At 47.0% G+C, this 24,647-nt stretch overlaps 1 protein-coding gene across 2 annotated transcripts in view; it reads right to left on the bottom strand.

Moving 5' to 3' along the window:
• Nucleotides 1–24,647, bottom strand: part of RYK (receptor like tyrosine kinase) — a 1,372,566-nt gene that overhangs the window by 167,689 nt on the left and 1,180,230 nt on the right. For both annotated transcript variants that reach the window (XM_030217203.1, XM_030217202.1), the window contains exon 13: nucleotides 15,221–15,380. In XM_030217203.1, coding sequence (XP_030073063.1) covers nucleotides 15,221–15,380 — 160 coding nt within the window. The remainder of the gene's footprint in view (nucleotides 1–15,220; nucleotides 15,381–24,647) is intronic.

Raw genomic sequence — 24,647 nt, forward strand, 5'->3', positions numbered from 1 at the left:
CTGAGGAATTTGGAAGGACGTCCCAGAGTCAAATTGGACCAGATTGTCCACCCAATACAGGGATTCGAGAAAACTCGTGGACAGGTGGATCACGTTCTCTAGACCCCCAGCAGCCTGATACCACTGGGAGGCTAGGGTCCATTGAGCAGATCTCATGTGAAGACGGGCCATGGGAGTCACATGAACTGTGGAGGGCCATGTGGCCCAGCAATCTCAACATCTGCCGAGCTGTGATCTGCTGGGACGCTCGCACCCGCGAGACGAGGGACAACAAGTGTTGGCCCTCGTCCTCTGGGAGATAGGCTGCGAGCCGTCCGAGAATCCAGCAGAGCTCCTATGAATTCGAGTTTCTGCACTGGGAGAAGATGGGACTTTGGATAATTTATCACAAACCCCAGTAGCTCCAGGAGGCGAATAGTCATCTGCATGGACCTGCAGGGCTCCTGCCTCGGATGTGTTCTTCACCAGCCAATCGTCGAGATATGGGAACACGTGCACCCCCAGCCTGCGAAGTGCCGCTGCTACCACAGCTAGGCACCTTTGTGAACACCCTGGGCGCAGAGGCGAGCCCCAAAGGGTAGCACACAGTACTGGAAGTGGCGTGTGCCCAACTGAAATCGCAGATACTGTCTGTGAGCTGGCAGTATCGGGATGTGTTGTAGGCATCCTTCAAGTCCAGAGAGCATAGCCAATCGTTTTGCTGAATCATGGGGAGAAGGGTGCCCAGGGAAAGCATCCTGAACTTTTCTTTTACGAGGATATTTGTTCAGGGCCCTTAGGTCTAGGATGGACGCATCCCCCTGTTTTCTTTTCCACAAGGAAGTACCTGGAATAGAATCCCAGCCCTTCTTGCCCGGATTGGCACGGGCTCGACCGCATTGGCGCTGAGAAGGGCGGAGAGCTTCCTCTGCAAGTACCTGCCTGTGCTGGAAGCTGTAAGACTGAGCTCCCGGTGGACAATTTGGAGGTTTTGAGGCCAAATTGAGGGTGTATCCTTGCCGGACTATTTGAAGAACCCACTGGTCGGAGGTTATGAGAGGCCACCTTTGGTGAAAAGCTTTCAACCTCCCCCCGACTGGCAGGTCGCCCGGCACTGACACTTGGATGTCGGCTATGCTCTGCTGGAGCCAGTCAAAAGCTCGCCCCTTGCTTTTGCTGGGGAGCCGCGGGGCCTTGCTGAGGCGCACGCTGCTGACGAGAGCGAGCGCGCTGGGGCTTAGCCTGGGCCGCAGGCTGTCGAGAAGGAGGATTGTACCTAAGCTTACCAGAAGCATAGGGAACAGTCTTCCTTCCCCCAAAAAATCTTCTACCTGTAGAGGTAGATGCTGAAGGCTGCCGGCGGGAGAACTTGTCGAATGCGGTGTCCCGCTGGTGGAGATGCTCTACCACCTGTTCGACCTTCTCTCCAAAAATGTTATCCGCACGGCAAGGCGAGTCCGTAATCCGCTGCTGGAGTCTATTCTCCAGGTCGGCGGCACGCAGCCATGAGAGCCTGCGCATCACCACACCTTGAGCAGCGGCCCTGGACGCAACATCAAAGGTGTCATACACCCCTCTGGCCAGGAATTTTCTGCACACCTTCAGCTGCCTGACCACCTCCTGAAAAGGCTTGGCCTGCTCAGGGGGAAGAGCATCAACCAAGCCCGCCAACTGCCGCACATTGTTCCGCATATGTATGCTCGTGTAGAGCTGGTACGACTGAATTTTGGCCACGAGCATAGAAGAATGGTAGGCCTTCCTCCCAAAGGAGTCTAAGGTTCTAGGGTCTTTGCCCGGGGGCGCCGAAGCATGCTCCCTAGAACTCTTAGCCTTCTTTAGGGCCAAATCCACAACTCCAGAGTCATGAGGCAACTGGGTGCACATCAGCTCTGGGTCCCCATGGATCCGGTACTGGGACTCGATCTTCTTGGGAATGTGGGGATTAGTTAAAGGCTTGGTCCAGTACGCCAGCAATGTCTTTTTTAGGACATGGTGCAAGGGAACAGTGGACGCTTCCTTAGGTGGAGAAGGATAGTCCAGGAGCTCAAACATTTCAGCCCTGGGCTCGTCCTCCACAACCACCGGGAAGGGGATGGCCGTAGACATCTCCCGGACAAAGGAAGCGAAAGACAGACTCTCAGGAGGAGAAAGCTGCCTTTCAGGAGAGGGAGTAGGATCAGAAGGAAGACCCTCAGACTCCTCGTCCGAGAAATATCTGGGGTCTTCCTCTTCCTCCCACGAGGCCTCACCCTCGGTGTCAGACACAAGTTCACGAACCTGTGTCTGCAACCTCGCCCGGCTCGACTCCGTGGAGCCACGTCCACGATGGGGGCGTCGAGAGGTAGACTCCCTCGCCCGCATCGGCGAAGCTCCCTCCGCCGACGTAGTCGGGGAGCCCTCCTGGGAGGTGGCCGCAGTCGGCACCGCACGCGGTACCGACGTCGGGGACCTCACCCCGGGCGATGGGCCAGCTGGCGCCACGCTCGACGGTACCGGAGGCGCAAGCACCGCCGGTACCGGAGAGGAAGGGCGCAACAGCTCTCCCAGAATCTCTGGGAGAACGGCCCGGAGGCTCTCGTTCAGAGCGGCTGCAGAGAAAGGCAAAGAGGTCGATGCAGGCGTCGACGTCAGAACCTGTTCCGGGCGAGGAGGCTGTTCCGGGCTGTCCAGAGTGGAGCGCATCGACACCTCCTGAACAGAGGGTGAGCGGTCCTCTCGGTGCCAATGCCTGCTGGGTGCCGACTCCCTCGGCGACCCAGAGCTCTCGGTGCCGACGCGGGGAGGCGACCGGTGTCGATGCTTCTTCGACTTCTTCCAACCATGTCACCGGAGCTCCCCGGCACCGACGAGGAGGACGTAGAATCCAGCCGTCGCTTCCTCGGGGCCGAGGCCGAAGGAGGTCGGTCTCGGGGGGCTGTACCGCAGGAGCCCTCAGGGTAGGAGGAGACCCACCCGAAGGCTCACCGCCACCAGCAGGGGAATGGACAGCCCTCACCTGCACTCCTGACGATGCACCACCGTCCGACGACATCAGCAGACGAGGTCCCGGTACCACCGACGTCGATGCAGTCGCCCGATACCTTGGCGCCGATGCAGAGGCCCGATGCCTCGATGCACTTGATACAGTGGCGGCCGAGGAAGATGGTCTGGACGCTGACGACGTCGATGCACTCGAAGATCCCGGTGCCGATGCCGACGAAGAGCCCGAGAACAACACGTTCCACTGGGCTAATCTCGCTACCTGAGTCCGCCTTTGAAGCAGGGAACACAGACTACAGTTCTGAGGGCGGTGCTCGGCCCCCAGACACTGAAGACACGACGAGTGTCTATCAGTGAGCGAGATTACCCGGGCGCACTGGGTGCACTTCTTGAAGCCGCTGGAAGGCTTCGATGTCATGGGCGGAAAAATCACGCCTGCGAAATCAAAATCCGAAATGACGGAAAAAGAGCACCAAAAAATTTAGAAGGGAGAAAATCTCGACCGAGGCCGAAAAGAGGCCTACCCCGACGACGAAAGAAAACTTATCGGGGCAAAAAGCTGGAAGTACGGGAAGGGGTTGGTCTGAAACCCGGGGGGGGGGGGGGTTTCCGAAGAACTTCCCGACACTTTAAAGACTTTTTCCGAAGAAAAAACACGTCAAAAATAAATTTGGACGCGCGAGGTCGACTTTCCGGGGCTCGACACGGCGAAACACGACCGTACCGAGTGCGGACAAAAGAAGACTGGCCGGCTCGAGCCGGTTTCGGGCGGGAAGACGGCCGCGCATGTGCGGTGCGCGCGGGCGCGCGAGGACTAGCAAAGGACTTTGCTAGAGAAGTTTCCGATTGGAGGGGCTGCCGTGGACGTCACCCATCAGTGAGAACAAGCAGCCTGCTTGTCCTCGGAGAAATGTCCTCTTCGCTCAGAACTTCTCAGAAGAAAGTTCAGTGGGACCTTTCCTCTTTCTATAGTTTTGAATCTAAGGGGCATCTTTTAAACAGGCTCTTTGAAGCTGACTCAGCAACCTATGCAAGTCTTCTACTTCCCCACACCTTAACTAACACTTAATTGAGGTCGCTGGATGAGCTACCTCTCCAGCAGCCAAGGAACAGAAAATAACTGCCTTTTAGAACAAGAGTTTTTGGCTGTTTAGTTTCTTCTTCTAGAAAAGGTTTCAGTTTAAAACTATGGGAAAAATGCCTATTTGTAGAGAAAATTTCAGTTTAAAATTATGGGAAAAGGGTTTGTACACTATGGCAACTAGTTAATGATGCTTGCTTTTCCCTCTCTCTCGCTCTCTTTATTCCCCCTTAATACTAAACTAGATCCTGCAGTGCCTGTTAGATTCTATCTGATAATGCTGTGGTACAAGGCTTTTAAAACTAAGTGGAAAAGACTATGGAGATTAGTTGTTAAAATGTGCTTTTCATATTTTTATTTTGCCTAACACTAACCTACAATTCCTCCTTTAAACCCCAATCTTTAAGTTCCCAAAGCACAAAGCAATACTTCCTGACATTCTTCTTGAAGGGGGGCAGACTCAAGAAGAATGTCAGGAAGTATTTTTTCACGGAGAGGATGGTGGATACTTGGAATGCCCTCCCGCAGGAGGTGGTGGAGATGAAAATGGTAAAGGAATTCAAACATGCGTGGGATAAACATAAAGGAATCCTGTGCAGAAGGAAGGGATCCTCAGGAGCTTAGCCTAGAATGGGTGGCACAGCTGGTGGTTGGGAGGCGGGGCTAGTGCTGGGCAGACTTATATGGTCTGTGCCGGGGCTGGTGGTTGGGAGGCGGGACTAGTGCTGGGCAGACTTATACAGTCTGTGCCGGGGCTGGTGGTTGGGCGGCGGGGATAGTGCTGGGCAGATTTATACGGTCTGTGCCAGAGCCGGTGGTGGGAGGCAGGGTTAGTGCTGGGCAGACTTATACGGTCTGTGCCAGAGCTGGTGGTGGGAGGCGGGGATAGGGCTGGCCAGACTTATATGGTCTGTGCACTGAAGAGGACAGTACAAATAAAAAAGTAGCACATATGAATTTATCTTTTTGGGCAGACTGGATGGACCGTGCAGGTCGTTTTCTGCCATCATCTACTATGTTTACTATATTTACACTTACCAGAGAAATGTCCTCTTCGCTCAGAACTTCTTAGAAGAAAGTTGAGTGGGACCTTTCCTTTTTATATAGTTTTGAATCTAAGGTGCCTCTTTTAAACAGGCTCTTTAAAGCTGACTCAGCAACCTATGCATGTATTCTACTTCCCCACACCTTAATTAACACTTAATTGAGGTCGCTGGATGAGCTACCTCTCCAGCAGCCAAGGAACAGAAAATAACTGCCAGAGAAATGTCCTCTTCTCTCAGAACTTCCCAGAAGTGTATTTGATTTCCTAAGTTCACTTATTTCAATGCCAATATCAAAACTGATCATATTATGATCACTGTTATCAAGCGGCCCTCGCACCATTTCCCCCCACACCAGATCATGAGCTCCAGTAATGACTAAGTCTAGTATTTTTCCTTCTATGGCATTTTCCTCCAGGAAGCCGTCCAACCCTTTTTTGAAGTCCGCTAAGTTAACCGTGTTAACCATAAAGGAGTGTAGAAAAGTGCCCACACGCGCCTTGCATTTGACACAAGTATCATCTGCCCATAACCCCATGACTCTCCCTTTTTGATTGGTGATGTGTACTCTATGTATGATGTGATATTGGATGTCCTGGAGTGTCGCATTAGGCGTCATGGAGTGAAAACTCCCAAATGTTGCCCCCAACATGTCCGCTGATACAGGATCTATTATGTCCTTGTTTCAAGTCTCAGCCATCTGCGCCAGGTAAGGGGCCTTCCTGGTGGTACGAATCAGCTGGTACCATTGTGACAGTTTGTTTAAGCTAGGGGGAATTTGTAAAAATAAATAATCCAATTGCGTAAAGGTCGTCTGCCCTCTTTGCTTACGCTCAGCTACCAAAATGTAATCTATCACCTGAAGGAAAGCAAAAACTTGTGAATTGGGGATTTGCCATGCACGCCTAGCTTGCTCGAATGAAGGAAAGGTCTCACCTCCCAACTGTTTAAAGTGTCCCATGTATCGACACCCGCCTCTCCTCCACTATCTAAACACAAAAGCCTCTATACCCGCGGGAAAGTCAATGTTGTCCATCAGTTAGAAAGGGTCTCAACCCTCTCATCGTTCCGCCATGCTCCCTCCACCACTTCCAAGTGCGCCGCACCGCAGCCAAAAAGGGATTCCTCCCCAGCTCCCCCAGCCTCTGGGAATGTTGAGATTCTAGTACAACAAATGGGTCATAAGGTGCACACCAGCTTAACCAAAAATTGACAGGGAAGAAGAAACTGGCCCCCAAGTGAGCCTCATGGATCCAGCGCATAAGCGCAGTGACATTGTAAGCCTGCAGATCAGGTAGGTGAAGTCCCCCCTGAGCCTTGTCCAGCGTCAATTTGGCAAAAGATTTTCTTGGGCGTTTAGCATGCCAAATAAACGAGCTGATTATACTGCGATATAGATTATCCTCGTGTTTGTGCACCCAGAGGGGGAGCATCTGCAGGGGATATAGGAGTTTTGGAAGTAATACCATTTTTACAAGTGCAATCCTTCCCATAAAGCTCACTGGGAGGTCCCTCCACTGATGGCAGAGTCTTACTTCCTCCAGCCTATCCAACACATTTTTCCTATAAACCCATGCTTGATCCACACAGATATACCCCCAAATATTTGATACCAGTCTTAGACCAGGATAGAGGACAGTTGGAAATTGTAGTGCTGACACAAGGATTGCTAATAGGTAAGGCCTCCGACTTCCCAAAATTTATACAAAGGCCTACTCGAGGATGCATTATCAAGCAGCAACAACATGTCATCCGCGAATATGTTTATTCGGTACTCCTGCCCTCTGACAATTCTCTTGAAAAATGGGTCTTGCCAGATTCTAGCTGCTAAGGGTTCCAGTGTAAGGATGAATAAAAGAGGGGACAAGGGGCACCCCTGCCTAGTACCATCTCCCAGGGAGAGCACCTCCGTCAAGAGTCATTAAGAATATCTGGGGTTACTATAGAGCACCCGAATCCACTCTAAAAACCTCCCTCGATACCGAAGCAACTGTAACACCCAAAACAATATTCTCACACTACTTTATCGAAGGCTTTCTCTGCGTCTAAGCTGGCCATATCTTGTCCCCCACCTGTTGGCTCCCCTCAAGTAGGCTCGGCTCACTTTCAGAATATTAGCTGAGGCGAACCGCCCCAGCACAAACCTACTGATCACAGTGGAACAAGTTGGGGACTCAGCACACTCAGCCTGGCTGCCAGTACTGCTGCTATAATCTTGACATCCTGGCTCAAAAGAGAAATGGGGCATAAGAGCCCACCAGTCCTGCATCCTTCCTGGTTTGGGGAGGACCGTATATAAAGCACATAAGCACTGCCATGCTGGGAATAAGACCAAAGGTCCATCAAGGCCCAGCACTCCATCTCCAACAGCGGCCAATCCAGGCCCCAAGAACCTGGCAAAACCCCAAAATTTAATAACGATCAATGGACTTTTCCTTCAGTAATCTGTCCAGGCCCCCTTTAAACTCAGCAATGAGTTTCCAGAGACTATCCACGCGCTGAGTAAAGAAAAACTTTCTCCAATTTGTTTAAACCTACCGCATTCTAATTTCATCTGTGTCCCCTGGTTCTATTGTTGTTAGAAAGCGTAAACAAACGCTTCGCATCTGTCCGCTCTACCCCACTGATTATTTTGTACACCTCTATCATATCACCCCTCAGCCGCCTATTCTCCAGGCTAAAGAGTCCTAGCCTTCTTAACCTCTCCTCTAAGGTAGTCGTCCCATCCCTTTTATCATTTTCGTCGCCCTTCTCTGCACCTTCTCTAATTCCTTAATATCTTTTTTGAGATAAGGCGACCAGAACTGAAACACAATACTCTAGGTGTGGTCGCACCATGGAGCGATATGACGGCATTATAACATCCTCATAGCTTGTTTTCCATCCCTTTTCTAATAATACTCAACATTCTGTTCGCCTTCTTAGCCGCCACAGCACAATGAGCGGAAGATTTCAACGTCCTATCCAAGATGACTCCCAGATCCCTTTCTCGGTCCGTAACTCCTAAAGTGGAACTTGCATGACATAGACGTAATTTCGGGTTCCTCTTTCCCACGTGCATCACTTTGCACTTGTCAACGTTGAACTTCATCTGCCATTTGGACACCCAATCCCCCAGTCTCACGAGGTCCTCTTGTAATCTTTCACACTCCTCCCGCGACGAGACGAACCTGGATAACTTTGTGTCATCATCTCAAGGTAATTATAACTATGTTAAAAAGCAGCGGTCCCAGCACAGGACCCCTGAGGACCCCACTAACTACCCTTCTCCATCGAGAATAATGACCATTCAACCCTACTCTCTGCTTCCTATCTTTTAACTAGCTCTTAATCCATAATAATACACTGCCCTCAATCCCATGACTCTCCAGTTTCTTTGGAGTCTTTCATGAGGCACTTTGTCAACGCCTTCTGAAATCTAGATATACAATATCGACCGGGCTCCCCTTTGTCCACATGCTTGTTCACCCCCTCGAAAAAATGCAGTAGATTTGTGAGGCAAGACTTCCCTTCACTAAATCCGTACTGACTTTGTCTCAGTAGCCCATGCTTTTGTATGTGCTCTGTAATTTTATTCTTAATAATAGCCTCCACCATTTTTCCCCGGCACCGACGTCAGACTCACCAGTCTATAATTTCCCGCATCTCCTCTGGAACCCTTTTTAAAATCGGCGTTACATTGGCCACCCTCCAATCTTCCCGGTACCACACCTGATTTTAGGGATAAATTGCATATTACTAACAGTAGCTCCACAAGTTCATTTTTCAGCTCTATTAATACTCTGGGATGAATACCATCCGGTCCTGGTGATTTACTACTTTTTAGTTTGCAGAACTGCCCCATTACATCCTCCAAGTTTAAGAGAAATTCATTTAGTCTTTCTGACTCGTCGCCTTCAAATACTTTTCCAGCACCGGTACCCCTCCCAAATCCTCCTCGAGTGAAGACCGAAGCAAGAATTAATTTAATTTCTCTGCTACAGCTTTGTCTTCCCTGATCGCCCCTTTAACACCACCGTCGTCCAGCGGCCCTACCGATTCTTTAGCCGGCTTTCTGCTTTTAATATACCTAAAAAATTTTTGCTATGTGTTTTTGCTTCTAACGCTAACTTTTTTTCAAAGTGCTTCTTAGCCCTCCTTGTCTCCTTTTTGAATTTGGCTTGACATTCCTTATGCTTTATCTATTGTCTTCAGGTTGGTTCCCTTCTCCATTTTCTGAAGGATTGTTTTTTTTGCTCTAATAGCTTCCTTTACCTTACCGTTTAGCCACGCCGGCTGACGTTTGGTCTTTTTTCCCTCTTTTTCTAATACGCGGAATATATTTGTCCTGTACTTCTAGGATGGTGTTTTTGAACAGCATCCATGCCTGATTCAAGTTTTTTACCCCTTTCAGCCGCTCCCTTCAGTCTTTTTTCACCGTTCTCCTCATTTTATCGTAGTCTCCTTTTCTAAAGTTAAACGCTAGTGTATTTGATTTCCTGAGTTCACTTTACTTCGTAGCCAATATCAAAACCGATCATATTATGATCACTGTTATCAAGCGGCCCTCGCACTGTTACCCCCCGACCAGATTATGAGCTCTACTAATGATTAAGTCTAGATTTTCCCTTCTCTTGTTGGCTCCTGAACCAGCTGTTCCATGAAGCCGTCCTTGATTTCATCAAGAATTTCACCTCCCTTGGATGTACCGATGTTTCATTCACCAGTCTATATCCGATAATTGATTCATTGAGGGCCCCATAGTTTGTGAATCCCGTAAGTCATCACACATAGAGACAAATGATGGGATCTTTTGATCCTGTAATATCTTATAAAACTCTGTGCCCAGGCCATCCGGACCCGTGCTTTGGCCAACTTCAGTTGCTTGATGACCCGCTGCACTTCTTTTCCCTGCAATGGCGCATTAAGGCCCACCAATGCTCTGCTGTCAAAGAAGGGAGATCCATTTTAGTAAAAAAAGGTCTGCACAACTATCAGCAGAGAACGAACCCGTTTTATAAAGCGATGAATAAAACCAACAAATTTGTGCTTAATAGCATCCATCCCAGAATGTGAGACCCCTTTTGCATCCCTATGCTACTAATGTGATTTTTTTGCAGTCCGCTGCCTTACCAAAGAAGCAAGCAGCTTGCCAGTCTTGTTGCCCCGCTGGTGTAAACGGTACTTATAAAGTTTAACACTGTAAAGCGCCCTGGCGTTCAATACCGCCTGCAGCGGCTTCCTTGTCTCAAAGTATTCCTTATGGGAGGTTTCAGAAGGAGAAAGAATAAAGAGTCTCCGAACTTCTTTCAACTTAATCATAAGATCCCTGATTTCCTGCTCTTGATGCTTACTTAAAGACGCAGTATAAGCAATAATCTTACTGCAGAGCATGGCTTTGGCAGCTTCTCAATAGGTTCTGGCACTTACTGACTGGCATCGTTCTCAGCTACATAATCAAGCCATCCATGCTGCAAATATGTGCGGAAAGCTCGGTCCTGATACAAGGCAGGGTTCATTCGCCAGCGAAAGGTTCCAACCCTCTCCCCCCCACCTCAAAGTGGCCCATACCGGTGCATGGTCCAAGATGACAGGCTCCCTTATCCCGGTGTGATCAGTCACTTGGACCAGAGAGTGGGACAAAGAATATAGTCTAAGTGTGCATGAACCCCATGTGGGTGGGGAAAAAAAGCATAATCATGTTCATCTATATGCTGGAGCCTCCAGATGTCTACTACTTTCCAATTCCTTAGAAATAAATTCATCCCCCGCTCTTCATGATATTTACCTGGCTGTTTTGGAGGTCGACAATCTATCAAAGGGTCACTAGTGATGTTAAAATCGCCCCCTAAGATTAATGGATATTCATCAAAAGTCACCAGTTTAGCTTCAAGGAGAGTAAAAAATTTATGTGAGTAATTGTTAGGCACATATATACTGCACAAAGCCACCTTGACTCCCTGCAGGAGCCCCGCAAGAATCATGTAGCAGCCTTCTGGATCTTGATAAAGCCTATGCATCTCAAACACTAATGAATTCTTTATTAATATAGCCACTCCTCGATGCCTGCTATTATAAGTGGCAAAATATAGGTCTCCCACCCAATCCCGCTTTAATTTAAGGTGCTCTGACTTCCCTAAGTGTGTCTCTTGGAGCATTGCTAAATCAGCATGCTGTCTTTTGAGTGCCTGCAACACCCTGGTCCTTTTTGTGGGGGAATGGATGCCATCAACATTGAGGGAAACAATCTTGAGGTTAGCCATATGGGAGCAATGATAATAAGGTTCTAAACAAACTGATTACAGACTTTGAATTGCCCAGAGGGTCTCCCAGCTGGACCCTCCCGACATTGCTATAACCATCTGGGTAGATCAGTAGGAAAAGTGCTCCTCCTGACACAGTAAGGTGCAGTTCCCTTTGTGACCAATTTGTATATCTGGACAAGGAGATACTGAACAGTCCCTCCCAATTTCCCCATCCCTCCCCCCCTCCCCACAGAAGAAACATACCACCCACGTTCCTCCTCCCTCCCATTATTAATTATAACAACCTGAAACAGCCCCAGCCACACATACAACCATATCGCAACAATCATCCCCCCTTACTACTACTACTATTTAGCATTACTACTATTTAGCATTTCTATAGCGCTACAAGGCATACGCAGCGCTGCACAAACATAGAAGAAAGACAGTCCCTGCTCAAAGAGCTTACAATCTAATAGACAAAAAATAAATAAAGTAAGCAAATCAAATCAATTAATGTGAACGGGAAGGAAGAGAGGAGGGTAGGTGGAGGCGAGTGGTTACAAGTGGTTACGAGTCAAAAGCAATGTTAAAGAGGTGGGCTTTCAGTCTAGATTTAAAGGTGGCCAAGGATGGGGCAAGACGTAGGGGCTCAGGAAGTTTATTCCAGACGTAGGGTGCAGCGAGACAGAAGGCGCGAAGTCTGGAGTTGGCAGTAGTGGAGAAGGGAACAGATAAGAAGGATTTATCCATGGAGCGGAGTGCACGGAAGGGGTGTAGGGAAGGACGAGTGTGGAGAGATACTGGGGAGCAGCAGAGTGAATACATTATAGGTTAGTAGAAGAAGTTTGAACAGGATGCGAAAACGGATAGGGAGCCAGTGAAGGGTCTTGAGGAGAGGGGTAGTATGAGTAAAGCGACCCTGGCGGAAGATGAGACGGGCAGCAGAGTTTTGAACCGACTGGAGAGGGGAGAGGTGACTAAGTGGGAGGCCAGCAAGAAGCAGATTGCAGTAGTCTAAACGAGAGGTGACAAGGGTGTGGATGAGGGTTTTGGTAGAGTGCTCGGAAAGAAAGGGGCGGATTTTACGAATGTTGTAAAGAAAGAAGCGACAGGTCTTGGCGGTCTGCTGGATATGAGCAGAGAAGGAGAGAGAAGAGTCAAAGATGACCCCAAGGTTCCGAGCTGAGGAGACAGGGAGAATGAGAGAGCCATCAACAGAAATAGAAAACGGGGGGAGCGCCCCCGCTGCCCACCCCACCCCCCCCCAAATCATACATAACACTCCATAAGGAAAACTCCCCACCCCCTATCGCCTCTGCTCCCCCCATCTGCTTTATAGTATCATGTGATAAAACTGTAAATCAAACTTTAAATATTTCCAGACCGACTGGATAGCCGCCGATCAGCCTAGATCCAACAATGTCACTGGTGAAGCAAACAGGCAAAGTCGGTTCTGCAGGGTCACTTCTGGTCGCAAGGTGTAAGTTGTCATGCCTTGCCTCAGAGGCCTCTTGGGAGCTGCTCTTCCTCACCAGCTACCGATTTTAAGGCTTTAGTTCTCCAGAAAGATGTCAGGGTTTGGACACCTCCCCAAGACCTCCAGTCCTTCTAAACTCCGCGGCGGCAGTAAACTAGCAATGAGTAAGCAAACTCAGCAACTGGCAAACAAACTAACATTAGGCCACAGACCATCCGGTAGCATTTACAACTTTCACCAAGGCTGCTCCAGCAACAGTGGGTATATCCGTGGGGTCACTGTAGTCTACCCACAAAAACCCCAAGGTCCTTGGGATCAGTAAATTACAGTGCTTTGTTATCCTGTAGAACTCGCACTTTAGCTGGATACAACACAAAACGTACTCCTTTATCGAAGAGGCATTTGCAGTGGCGCCCTATCTGCTTTCTTTGGTCTGAGACCAGTGCCGAGTAGTCTTGGAAGAGCAGAATATTGCTGCCCTCGTATTCCACCTGTTTCTTTCCTCTGAATGCTTGTAATATTTTGTCCTTGTCTGCATAATTCAGAATCTTGGCCAGCACTGGCCGTGGCCGTGTTTCACCCTCACGCAGCACTCCCACTCTGTGGACTCTTTCGATCCGCAATGCACTTTCTGGGAGCTGCAGGCCCAATTGATCTGGCAGGCAGTGCTCAACCAGTTGCCAGAGGTCTTTGTCCTTCACTCTTTCCGGGACCCCTATAATTCTAAGGTTATTCCTTCGGCTTCTTTCTTCTTGATCATCAACCTGCTGCACTAACTGAGCACACTTCTGCTCCAATGCCGCGATCCTCACATCCGCCACTTCCGTTTGGTCTTCATGGCGTGAGATGCGGTCCTCAGCCTGCTGCAAGCGCGCACCTTGCCTCTCCACTGACTCTCGGATCTGGTCAACCGAAGCATGGAGCTTAGACAATTTCTCCTCCAGTATTATGGAAATCTGTTGGATCAGCTCCTGGATGGCCTCCGCCGGCAGGCCTGCCGCCCGAGTGCCCGCCTGCATCGCCGTCATTTTGAAGCGTAAGTCATGTGTGCGGGGCTTCTTGGTGCACGGGGTATTCGCGGGCATAACAAACTTCCACGACACCCAAAGCCCGCCCAGATTTGGCGGAGAAAACCCACGTTCCCCTCGCTTCTCGTTCGTGTGACTATGGAGTCTCCCCAGGAGTTTTTTGCAGGCTAATTTTAAAGATTTCGGGGTGGAAGAAACGGAGCCGGGAATAGAGACGTCCGCTCAGCTACAGAGCATCACGTGACCCCCCCTCAACCCTTTCTCCTAACAACCCCCCACCCCAGCATCTGCCAAGTCAGCCTACTTCGGCCCCCATATCAGACCCATGCTCCTATTTGTTAGTGTCAGACCTCTTGATTCATCCACCTACCCCTTCCCCTCAACTAGTATGTCCCTCTCTCCCCCTATTCTTCCCTTTCCAGTGTCCAGCATCAACCCACTCCATCCACTCCCATCTCAAAACAGTCCAGTATTTTTCTTCTCCCCCAACATGGTCAAGCATATAGCCGCCCCCCCACACTCCGAGCATCACTGCTTCTTGCCATCCCTCCCCTCCAACCTGCCTTCCTCCAATGGCTTCTTCCCTTTGCCATGACTGTCAGGGTTTTAAAAAAATGAAACAGCAGCTGGCACAAAGCCTTAGTTCTCAAGCATTCAGCCAGGATGCACTGGCTGTGCTCCTACAGCAGCAGTAAGTGTATGTCAAAGGGGGTGGGACGGGGGCAGGTTGGGGCCAGTGCAGCCTGGCTGAATGCTTGAGTACAAGGGCTCTGTGCTGGCTACTGTTTTACTTTTAATTTTTTTTTAACCCTGACAGTTATGACAAATTGAAGGAGCTGTGGGAGGAGGGCAAGATTGGGGTGAGGGATGGCAAGAAGCAGTGATGCTCGAGGGGGGAGGGAGGAAGGGGACAGAGAGGCAAGATGGTGGACCATGCGAGGAATTGAAAGGAGAGAGAGAGGCAGTGTGTCCTGCACTGTTTGCAGATGGACAATGCCCCCACCAAAAAACTACATCCATGGTGGCACATGACAGCAGTATCCAGTTAAGCCCTGGGCCAGCTTAATCTATGAAGCTGGTGATGTCAGAGGCTAGGGCTCTAGTGCCCTTTATAAGCAAGCCAGTGCCTCATTTGGTCCATAGGTTAAGCTGGTCCTGGTGCTCACAGGCCCAGGCCAACAAAAGTTACTGGTCTAAGAGGAGGAAGAGTAAGGCTTCAGAATATGTGAACTGATCTGGTTGCATGTTGGAGTGAAGGTTCATATGAAGATAGCAGTCTTGTTTCTTGTGATTCCATTTGTGGGCACAGTCTACAGTTTGGAGACTGCTGCTCTAACAGGAAAAGGGCCAACATGGTTTAGAAAAAGATGCCAAGTAATAGTTTTCAATAATCCAGACAAACTTACCACATCGCCTGCACTGGAGAACTCATTATTGACAAGACTTTCCAATGCCATCCATCGGACTGGCCTGTTTTCATTGTCGCCAAGGCAATGGTAATCCATGGGGAATAGATCTCTAGAGAGGGCATTGTCTGTTATCTTCACTTGAAGTGTGTCGTCAATCCTAGAGGTACAGACAAGATGACAATATATGTATAGTGAAAAAAAAAATCATTTGGAAATTATCACACAGGTTAAAAAACTACCTTACACAAGTGAACATATATCATTACCTCACTCTCTTTAAGGCCATATATGTTCTGTAAGTTAATGAAAATGACAGAAACACAGAATGTGGGAGCAGATAAGAATGGCAGGGCCTATTTAATTTGCTCATTTGTTTCTTTTTGTAAGCCGTAATGACAGTTTGCTATCTTTCCTTTTACTTCTACAAAAGTAAGAACATTTTTTTGTTTATCCTAGGTCTTCCTGAATTCGCTCAATGCTCTTACCTCTATCACATCCTCTAGGATGCTGTTCCATGCATCCACTACTATTACTGTGAAGAGATTTACTCCTGAGTCTATGCCCTTTGAGCATCTTTTTCCAGAATTTTCTTTCCAATTAAAAATGTTTGCTTTTTGTGCTTGCATACATTGGAGATATTATAATGTCTCTATTTCATGTTGCATTGGAAAGACTATCTACCCTCTTAAGGCTTGTTTAATTAAACATCAGAGCTGCTTAAAGCCTTGTAAACTTGATGCTTCCATGGTGTTTCTACTTGAGTACACAACTCTGGAACGCGCTGCCACGCAACCTAAGAACGATCTACGAACAAACTACCTTCCGCAAACTACTGAAGACCCATCTCTTTAACAAGGCATACCATAAAGATCAACAAATGTGAACTCCTACACACATATCCAGAACTGTCTTACAATATTTGCTTCTCACACTACTATCAGGTTCTATCATCATTATGTTACCCAAGATCCTCCTGTAATACCAAATGTCTATCTTCTTACATATTTCCACCATTCATGATGTATTGTAAGCCACATTGAGCCTGCAAAGAGGTGGGAAAATGTGGGGTACAAATGCAATAAATAAATAAATAAAAAAATGAGAGAGAGAAATTCTTCTACATACACAATATAGACTATAGTGCCACAGCAGTAAGCACTGATATCAAGTGGATCTGGTCATCACTGATGTTCCATTGGAAACACATTAAACAGGAGCTCTTCGAATGACAGTGGAAACTTAATCTGCAACAGCTGCTGTATAAAGGACCAGAAAGATATGAAGAAAAAGGGTGGGAGGTTGACCACAGATACCAAAGACTGAAACAATGTACTTGGAAATAAAAAATGTTTAATGGAAAAATGACTCAACACAAACGTTGTGTTTTGGCTGCTAGGCCTGAATCAGTAATCTACAAAGGGCTTTTTTTTGAGGTGTGTATAATTATACTACAGCAAGAGGCCCTCACTGGATGCCCACCGGAAGGGTGGAAGGCCAGATTTAGGACTCAGGCTGTAAAAATACCAGCTAGGTTTAAAAATCAATGACTGGCTGAGCAAGGACTTGCTTTTCCTGCAAGTTAATATGTGTTCTAGCTAAAGACCTATCCACTGGAATAGTGGTGGGCCAAGCTACATAGCTTTAAACACCTGAAAAGCACTGAGTAGGCCTGATAACAAGATGATGGCCTTATAGCAGAGAGCCTGCAAGAGCAAGGACTGCTTGGTGAGTTCTAATGAAACCTGGTGCAACTTCCAAATTGAGTGTAACACACATGATGTAGAAATTAAAGACAGAAATGATAAGAAGTTTGGTTCATAACACGGAGTCTGTCTTTAATAAGTTGGCACCCAGATCACAAGATGTTATGAAATTGATATATCTATATTTAGATATCTTCATAAGAACAAAGTGTTTACAAAAAAGGAAATTACACAATAGCCATGTTTGGATGTCCGTATCTAGGGAAGTGTTTACAAAAACGGAAACACCTGGCCGGAGGGCATGACTCATAGATTGAGCAAGATTAGAAAAAAGTCCCTCTCAATAGACTTGTATGGGGACCAGATGGTATATAAGGACTGGTCTCCCAAGCATATTTCGGAGGTTCTCCCCAACGTATCTAGGACGCAGAGCTCCAGTCAGCTGAATCCAGAATTTGTCTGATGAATGTATCTGATTAAAGTCTGATTTGCAAATAAACTCTTCATTCCAAATGATGATTTGTGGGCTTCACTTAATGATGAAAGGCTGTAAGTATAAATGCTTTTGCTACATCAGGCTATCATTCGCTGCATTGTATAACCTGTAGTCTAAATCCAGTTTGTCATAAGGCTGGTATCTTTTCTTTAGACCTAACGTCTCCCTTAGAGGCAATAACTCCTTGATTACCCCAGTACTAGTGTTATTTAGAGATGGAGCCAGATTAAGGTCACTCTAGCCTTCTTGGGGGGGGCCCGAGACCCCTCTATTCTCAACATTGGTGACTCCCGTACGCTGCTCCACCCTTTCCTGTCCTTCTCCTTCTTATTTATGCGTCCACATCCACGTTTTTGTCTTTCAATATTTAAAGATCAAGAATTTCCTCCCTGATGTCTCATGTCCCTTATTATAGCAGTCTGCTGTTCTCTCTCTAAGCTTTCACTCTTTCCTGTGGTTAAGCCACTTCCGTTATTCTTCCCTATCGCAGTCAGTGATAATATGTAAGCCTTGTGCTTTCTTTCCCCTCTTAGTTGCGTCCAAGACTGCGCTTTATTTCTTCTCTCTGATTCCTATCTCCCCTTCTTGGCACTGCTATTTTCCCGGTCTCTTTCCCCTTGCTGACATGTTAATTCTCCCCATAGTTGGTTTTTTCAAAAACACACTTATGTGAAATAATTTCTCCCCTTCCCTCTTCATTCTTGGTAGTCTGTCGCCACACCTTCCTGTGGGGTTTTTTTTCTTTAAGCCACAGCTTTTACATGGTCCCTGCCACCTCTGTCCCTTTTCAGCCGGTTGTTATTCACTTATGTTTTTGTTTTCCCTTTGAATGCAGCTGTCCCAGCGTGTCACTGATTTCTAGTGCTTTGGTACGGTATGGTCCACTGCGGGTGCTGTTATATCTGTCTCTATTCTTATCTGTTACTTTTTATATCATGTTCTCCTAAGGTACCTTGGTGCCGGTCTTTCTTACCTCCTAAAACTTCCAAACCTTTTCGGGGATTGGTACGCTCAGAGTTCGTCCACATGGCACCAGCAAGGTCTTAATGCGGGCTATACGCCTAACTTCTGGAGCATGTGTGGTCTTTCATAAATCATTGTCTTCTCTCACCCGTCACCAGGATTGTGGATACATGCACAATCAGGTAACAGAGTACTGTATCATTACTCTTATGTATGTCTACTAACGCTATTCTTCTGCCTTTATTTCACTGCACTGGCATATACCCTGGTGAAAAGTGCCCACTTGAGGGGTACTGGGAACTGGTATTCAGTCCGCTCCTTTTCTAACCCCTTCCTCTGGTACTATTCTGTTTTTCTGCTTTCTTCCTCTGTTTCCTTATCGCTTTCTCCGTCTGCGCTTGGCTGGCGCATTTGTTTTTCTGTTCCTGTCCTTTTGTGAGTCTGTCTAACGATTATTATGTGATAAGTACCCTTATATCTTTTCTTTTATTCATCACCTATACCCTGTCCCTTTCGAGCGCTTGGTGTGTGCAAGGGTACGAGTGGCATCTAGGTTCTAGGCTGGGAGACCACGCCTAGCAGATGCTGGCTGTTTTTTTCTCGTTTCGCCACGATTGTCATTAGCGGTCTCATGCTGGCTATTCTTAGCCTAACGCCTTGACATTTCGTGTCTTAAGTCTCCGTCCTCCCTTGAGCGAAGATTCTCCTGTCTTTTTAGGCTATTCAGTGTATGTTGAAGTTGATCCCCGTTATGTTTCCCACCATCCCTACCTGTAGATCATGTGTTCTTACTTTTGTCTGAGCTCCTATTCACTGCAGTTCCCTGAAATCCTATATCTCTCCTTTAAAATCATTTTGGTTAAACTGACAGCCCACAGAGCCCCAACCTCCTTTCCTGCCTATACACTTCTGCTTCTAGATCTCGGATGGAGGGAGTGTCCCTTCCCTGCCCTCTAAGAGATCTGTGCTCATTTCCTCTGTGCGGTACTTAAACCTCTGAGAGGTACTTAACCTCTACCTTGCATGTCTCTCTGATTCTGTTTCTGGCCACTGTTCCCTGCTCTTATATATAGGCTATCTGTCAGTAAGGTTATGTTCTCTTCTCCGTCCGTGATTTCTCTGCCATATTATCTTGTTAGTTATTTCTTTGATTATAAATATTCCCTATGACAGGTCTGTTGCCAGTTCTAAGTATTGTTAACCGGTGTCTCTATTTTGCAAGTGTGTCTCATGCCTTGAGAGCTTGCTGTCCGTTCGTACGCTGTAACCATCTTCCGCTCTGATAACTCCTTTCCCCCCCCCCTCTTCCTTCCTGTCATACAGCTTTATACTTGATAAACCACATTTATTTCTATGCCTGCTTTGGAAACCCCCCCGTCTGAAACTTTCATGATATTATAACTCTCCACTTAGTATAATTATACAGGTGGTACTTGGGGGTACTGAGTACCGGCACCTTTCCCATGGTCTGCTAAAATTAACCTATGGACCCGACCCCAAGTTTTAATGAAAGAGCTCAGGCTCTAAGCACCAATTCTGCCTTGTCATAGATTCTGTGACTGGTTGCAGGGGGCCTGGCTATTGTGGGATGAGTCCCTCAGTGATCACCCCACCCCTGAACGGTGGCCTAGCATTTGAGTACTGGCACCTTTTTTACTAGAAAAAAACACACTGCTATAAAGAAATATATACAGTGCACTCCATTTAAGTGCACGTTGGATAAGCGCATGCTCTGTTTAACTGCATGCCGTACTTCTGTCCCATTTTTGGCACCATTAATTTCTATGAGGACAAACTTCAGTTTAGCACACCACTGATAAGTGCAAGATTTGCTTATATGCATGGTTTAAGACCGCTCCTCTGCAGGAAAGACTCTGCATATGTGAGCACGGAATATGGAAGCCTATTGGCGCGTGACAACCAGTGAGATTTCAAATTTACTGCCCCTTTAACTGCCACAGGCAGAATAAGCAAAAGAATGTTGTTAGAGCATACACTGGGGTCATCGTCGTCGTGGTGGAACTGTAAGACTTTAACACTGGCTGAACGAATAGAAGTTCTTAAAACATTAGAAAATAAACAACGTCAAGCATCTATTGCTAAAGAATATGGTGCCAATCCCAGTCAAATTTCACTTATCTTGAAGCAGAAAGACCAGTTTCTGGCAGACTGGCAAAACAATACAAATCCACAACGGAAACGAAAACGGGCGGGAACAGCTGATGAGGTAGAAGATGCTCTTCTTCGGTGGTTTTCTCGATTCAGGAGAAGTTTCCTGTCAGTGGTCCACTGCTTATGGAGAAAGCTAATCAGCTAGCTGAAAGTCTTGGACTACCTGAATTCAAAGCTACTGTTGGATGGTTGGAAAGATGGAAGGAGAGGAACAACATAAAATTCAAGTAACAGCATGGTGAGAAACAAGACGCTGATGACTTTGGTGCTGAAAATTGGGTTGTTTCAGTTCTTCCTACCATCTTGAACGAGTTTGCACCTCGTGACATTTTCAATGCTGACGAAAACAGTCTCTACTGGCAAGCGATTCCTGATGGAACACCTGCATTCAAACATGCCGAAACTACTGGAGGTAAAACGTTGAAGGACCGACTGACGATCCTCCTTTGCGCAATATGGATGGGAGTGAGAAGTTGGAACCCCTCGCCATTGGAAAGAGCAAACAGCCCCGTTGCTTCAAGTGACTTCCTGTGTCATACGAGGCTAACGCAAATTCATGGATGACTGGGGAAATTTGGAAGCAGTGGCTAAAGAAGTTATACACTAGAATGCGGGCACAAAAGTATTAGATTTTGCTGCTTTGTGATAATTGTGCTGCACACAGGGATGATGTCAGGCTGTTTAACGTCAAGGTCTTCCTGCCACCAAACACTACCTCTCTGATCCAACCTATGAATCAGGGCATAATAGCCAATTTTTAATAACATTATCGGGCTCTTGTGCTACGTCGTCTGATGACCAGACTGGCAAGGATAAACGTGCTGTTGAACTGGCTCGTAATCTATCACTGTTGGATTCCCTACTAAATTTAGCTACCTCTAGTTTGTCTGCCCTCCTTCAGGTAATATACTCAGTCTCGTCTAACTGGAAGTATCCACTACTTCAGCTAGTAGAAAGACTTATACTAAATAAGGAGAGATAGACACAGAAGGCTATTGTAATATGAGAATAAGCATTTATTAAACTTACCAAATGAAGGTTCACTTGTATACAATTGTTTCTGGTTAGAAGGTACAGCTAATCAGTAAAGTCAATCAATATATTCCACAAGCAATTCTCATATGAGAGGGTAACCAAGTCGCAAAGAGCGTTTCCACAGTCATTACTTCTCTAACTACTAAAGATTACAACTGTTACTTTTATACCTTTCTGATCCCATGCTTTTTCATCAGAGATACACATTTCATGTGCAATTAGTGATTTTCCATGTCATCAGCACTCATTTACTGAAAACTTACTTAATTTTACATTTACAGTAATCTTGCCTAATATAAGTACCATAAAGGTCATTCTCATTTGCAACATTATTTTCCAGTAACCATAGTTCTGCTTTTCTCTTACCACCTGTTTAGTTACCAAGATTTCCCCTTACAACAGCAAAAGCTATAAATCATATTTCTGTGTTATGATCGTGGTCAGAACCCCTCTCAAACTTACCTTTTCCCTGGTGGTCAGCTTCTTAGCTGGCTTCCGTTTCTTCTGTCTGTCCTTTCTGAGCTAGCTTTCTCTCTCTGTGCTGGCTGCTGCCAGCTTGGGGTTAATTGTTTCACTATACTGCAGCTGTGTGTGTGGACTGAGTTAGCTCTACCTCTCTCTGGGTGTACTGGCTTCAAGTGCTTCACGGTGCTGCATTGGTGTGGGTTGGGCCTCTCTGGGTTTCAGTGTGCTGTCTGCTTGGGTCTAGGGAGTGTGACATCATCAGGGAGGGCCTTGATAAGGAAGTGGTGTTCTTCCCTTCAGGGCCTTTGCAACGTTTGCTTTAGGTAGGGTGGTGCAGTGTGCACTTCTGACTTTGTGTCGTTTCCCTGCTTGCTTTTGCTAAAGGTCCAGGTTAGTGTTAGTGAAGTGTGCACTGGTGACTGTGTGTTTAGCTTTCCTCCTTTTTTCCTTGTGGTTCCCCTGCTTCCCCTTCTGTGGCTTTAGAAGCTCTGCTTTGCTTGGGGCTTTAGTAGCCTTCTGTGTTTGGGGCTTTAGAAGCCCTTCAGTGTTTGGTGCTTTGGAAGCACTTCTGTTTCTGCTGTGTTTAAAGCACTTCTGCTTTGCTTGGGTTAGTTTCCCTGCTTTTCCCTCTTGTTGCTGATAGAAGTACTTCAGGTTTTGGTGCTGATAGGAGCACCTTTGGTAGTTTAGTGCTGTAGGAGCTCTGTGATAGCTTGGTGCTTAGGAGCACCTGTGGTAGCTTGTATTGTACTTTCCTGCTTTTCCCTTGTGCTTCCCTGCCTTTTCCTTGTAACTCCACTGCTTTTCCTTTTGGTGCTGTGAGAAGCACTCTTGTTAGGTCAGTGCCTAGGGGCACTCCTGTTAGTTTAGGGCTTAGGAAGTCCCTTTGTTGTGCAGGGCTTAGGAGCTCCCCTGGTAGGTTAGGGCTTAGGTCTGTTAGTTTTCTGTTAGGAGCACATCTGTTAGTTCTGTACCTAGGAGCACTTCAGTTCAAGCTTGTTCTAGTGCTGGTCCCTGTGTCATCCGGGTTCCGGTAAGTCCTGCCGGCCACTCAAACCCAAGGGCTCAACCCTTGGGGGGCAGTGGCTAAGTGCAGGTGAAGCTGTACGGACCAGTCCAGTGTGCTCCAGTCCGGGGTGTTCCCATCCAGTGTTCCAGTCCTGTGTCCTCCAGTCCGGGGGATTCCAGTCTATGTGTTCCGGCTCGCTGGGCGGTGCCTGCAGTCCCTGCTGGTGCGCTTGCCTAGTGTTGGTTGGTGGGTTTTGCCTGCTGCTGTCGCTCCTCAGCAGCAGCCCAAGGGCTCACGTTTGCTCCAGAGCCCGGCCCAGCGGGCTCTGAACCTGAGAACCTGACATTCTGTTTCTCAGCAGACTACATGTTGTTCCTATCTCAGCTTGTTTTGCAAGCACCTAGGGGAACATTTGTCACACTTGTTAACTGGCATCTCAGGGACTGTTCTTTTGACCTTCATGGAGGCCTAGCTCAACACACAACTAAGCAGACTACATTTGTAGGCCTGTTCTACGGTTCATGTCCAGCATGTTCCATATTAACAGCTCCCCTCTTGAAGGCATGCGAATGCCAGGCCTTCACATGTGCTGGACATCTCTGGGTCTCCATCTACTCCAATGAGGAGCATTGTGTCTGCAGCCTGTAAGGAAAGGTGAGCATTCTGTTGTAGTGGCTAGTGTCCATCACAGGTCATTATGCAGGAAGCTGGAAGGAAATATGATTTCAGTAGGATATTCAAAATAGTTATCCTACAATGTTATGGGTCCCCCATTATGTATGGTTATAGGTAAACATATGCAAGTGAGAAGACATAGGTAATGAATTACACCTTACTTTCAAGAATATTGTCTTTAGGAGTATTAGCATCATCAATGGTAACTGTATTAGTATTAACATCGACATTAGGTTCAGTGTCATCATTCATTTCATGGTCAAGATCGGTATAGATTTCAGAATTTTCTGAAGCAACACAACGAATCATTCTTTTGTACATATTGTCCCATAGGATCTTTTTTACTTATAGCAGTTTCAACAGCATGATCCACTAATCTCCTGCTACAAGGTATGATACAACAGCCACATAGCATAAAAACTGCTATGACCACAATGATAGCAGTTAAAGCTGAAAGTATGATACTTTTCCATTTTCCAAACATAGTGTCCAACCATCCAGTCCAGGTGGTATCAATACCAGAGTTTTCGGCTAATTCATTAGCTAGCACAGTAAGTCCTTCTAAAGCCTTTGTAATACTTCCATCAGGAGCAATATTATAAGACATGAAAGTACAACAGTCTCCACTACCAATCATCACACAAACACCTCCTTCTTTAGCTAATATCATATCAAGGGCCAATCGATTCTCCCAAGTCATGCGGCTAATAGCATCCAATTGTTCTGCAATACCCTTGATAGCATCTGTTGTATAGTTGATAAATCTTTGTTGGTTGTAATAAATGTAGTTAATCCAATCCACATTCTTACTAATGGTGATCACAGGGAATAGGGCTTCAAAACCAGCAGCAATTTGGTTGCGGGCCTTGAATTCATCAGGGACTCCCCTTGGAACTCCAATAGTAT

The sequence above is a fragment of the Microcaecilia unicolor genome, chromosome 10, assembly GCF_901765095.1.
Source record: "Microcaecilia unicolor chromosome 10, aMicUni1.1, whole genome shotgun sequence".
Taxonomy (NCBI): Eukaryota; Metazoa; Chordata; class Amphibia; order Gymnophiona; family Siphonopidae; genus Microcaecilia; species Microcaecilia unicolor.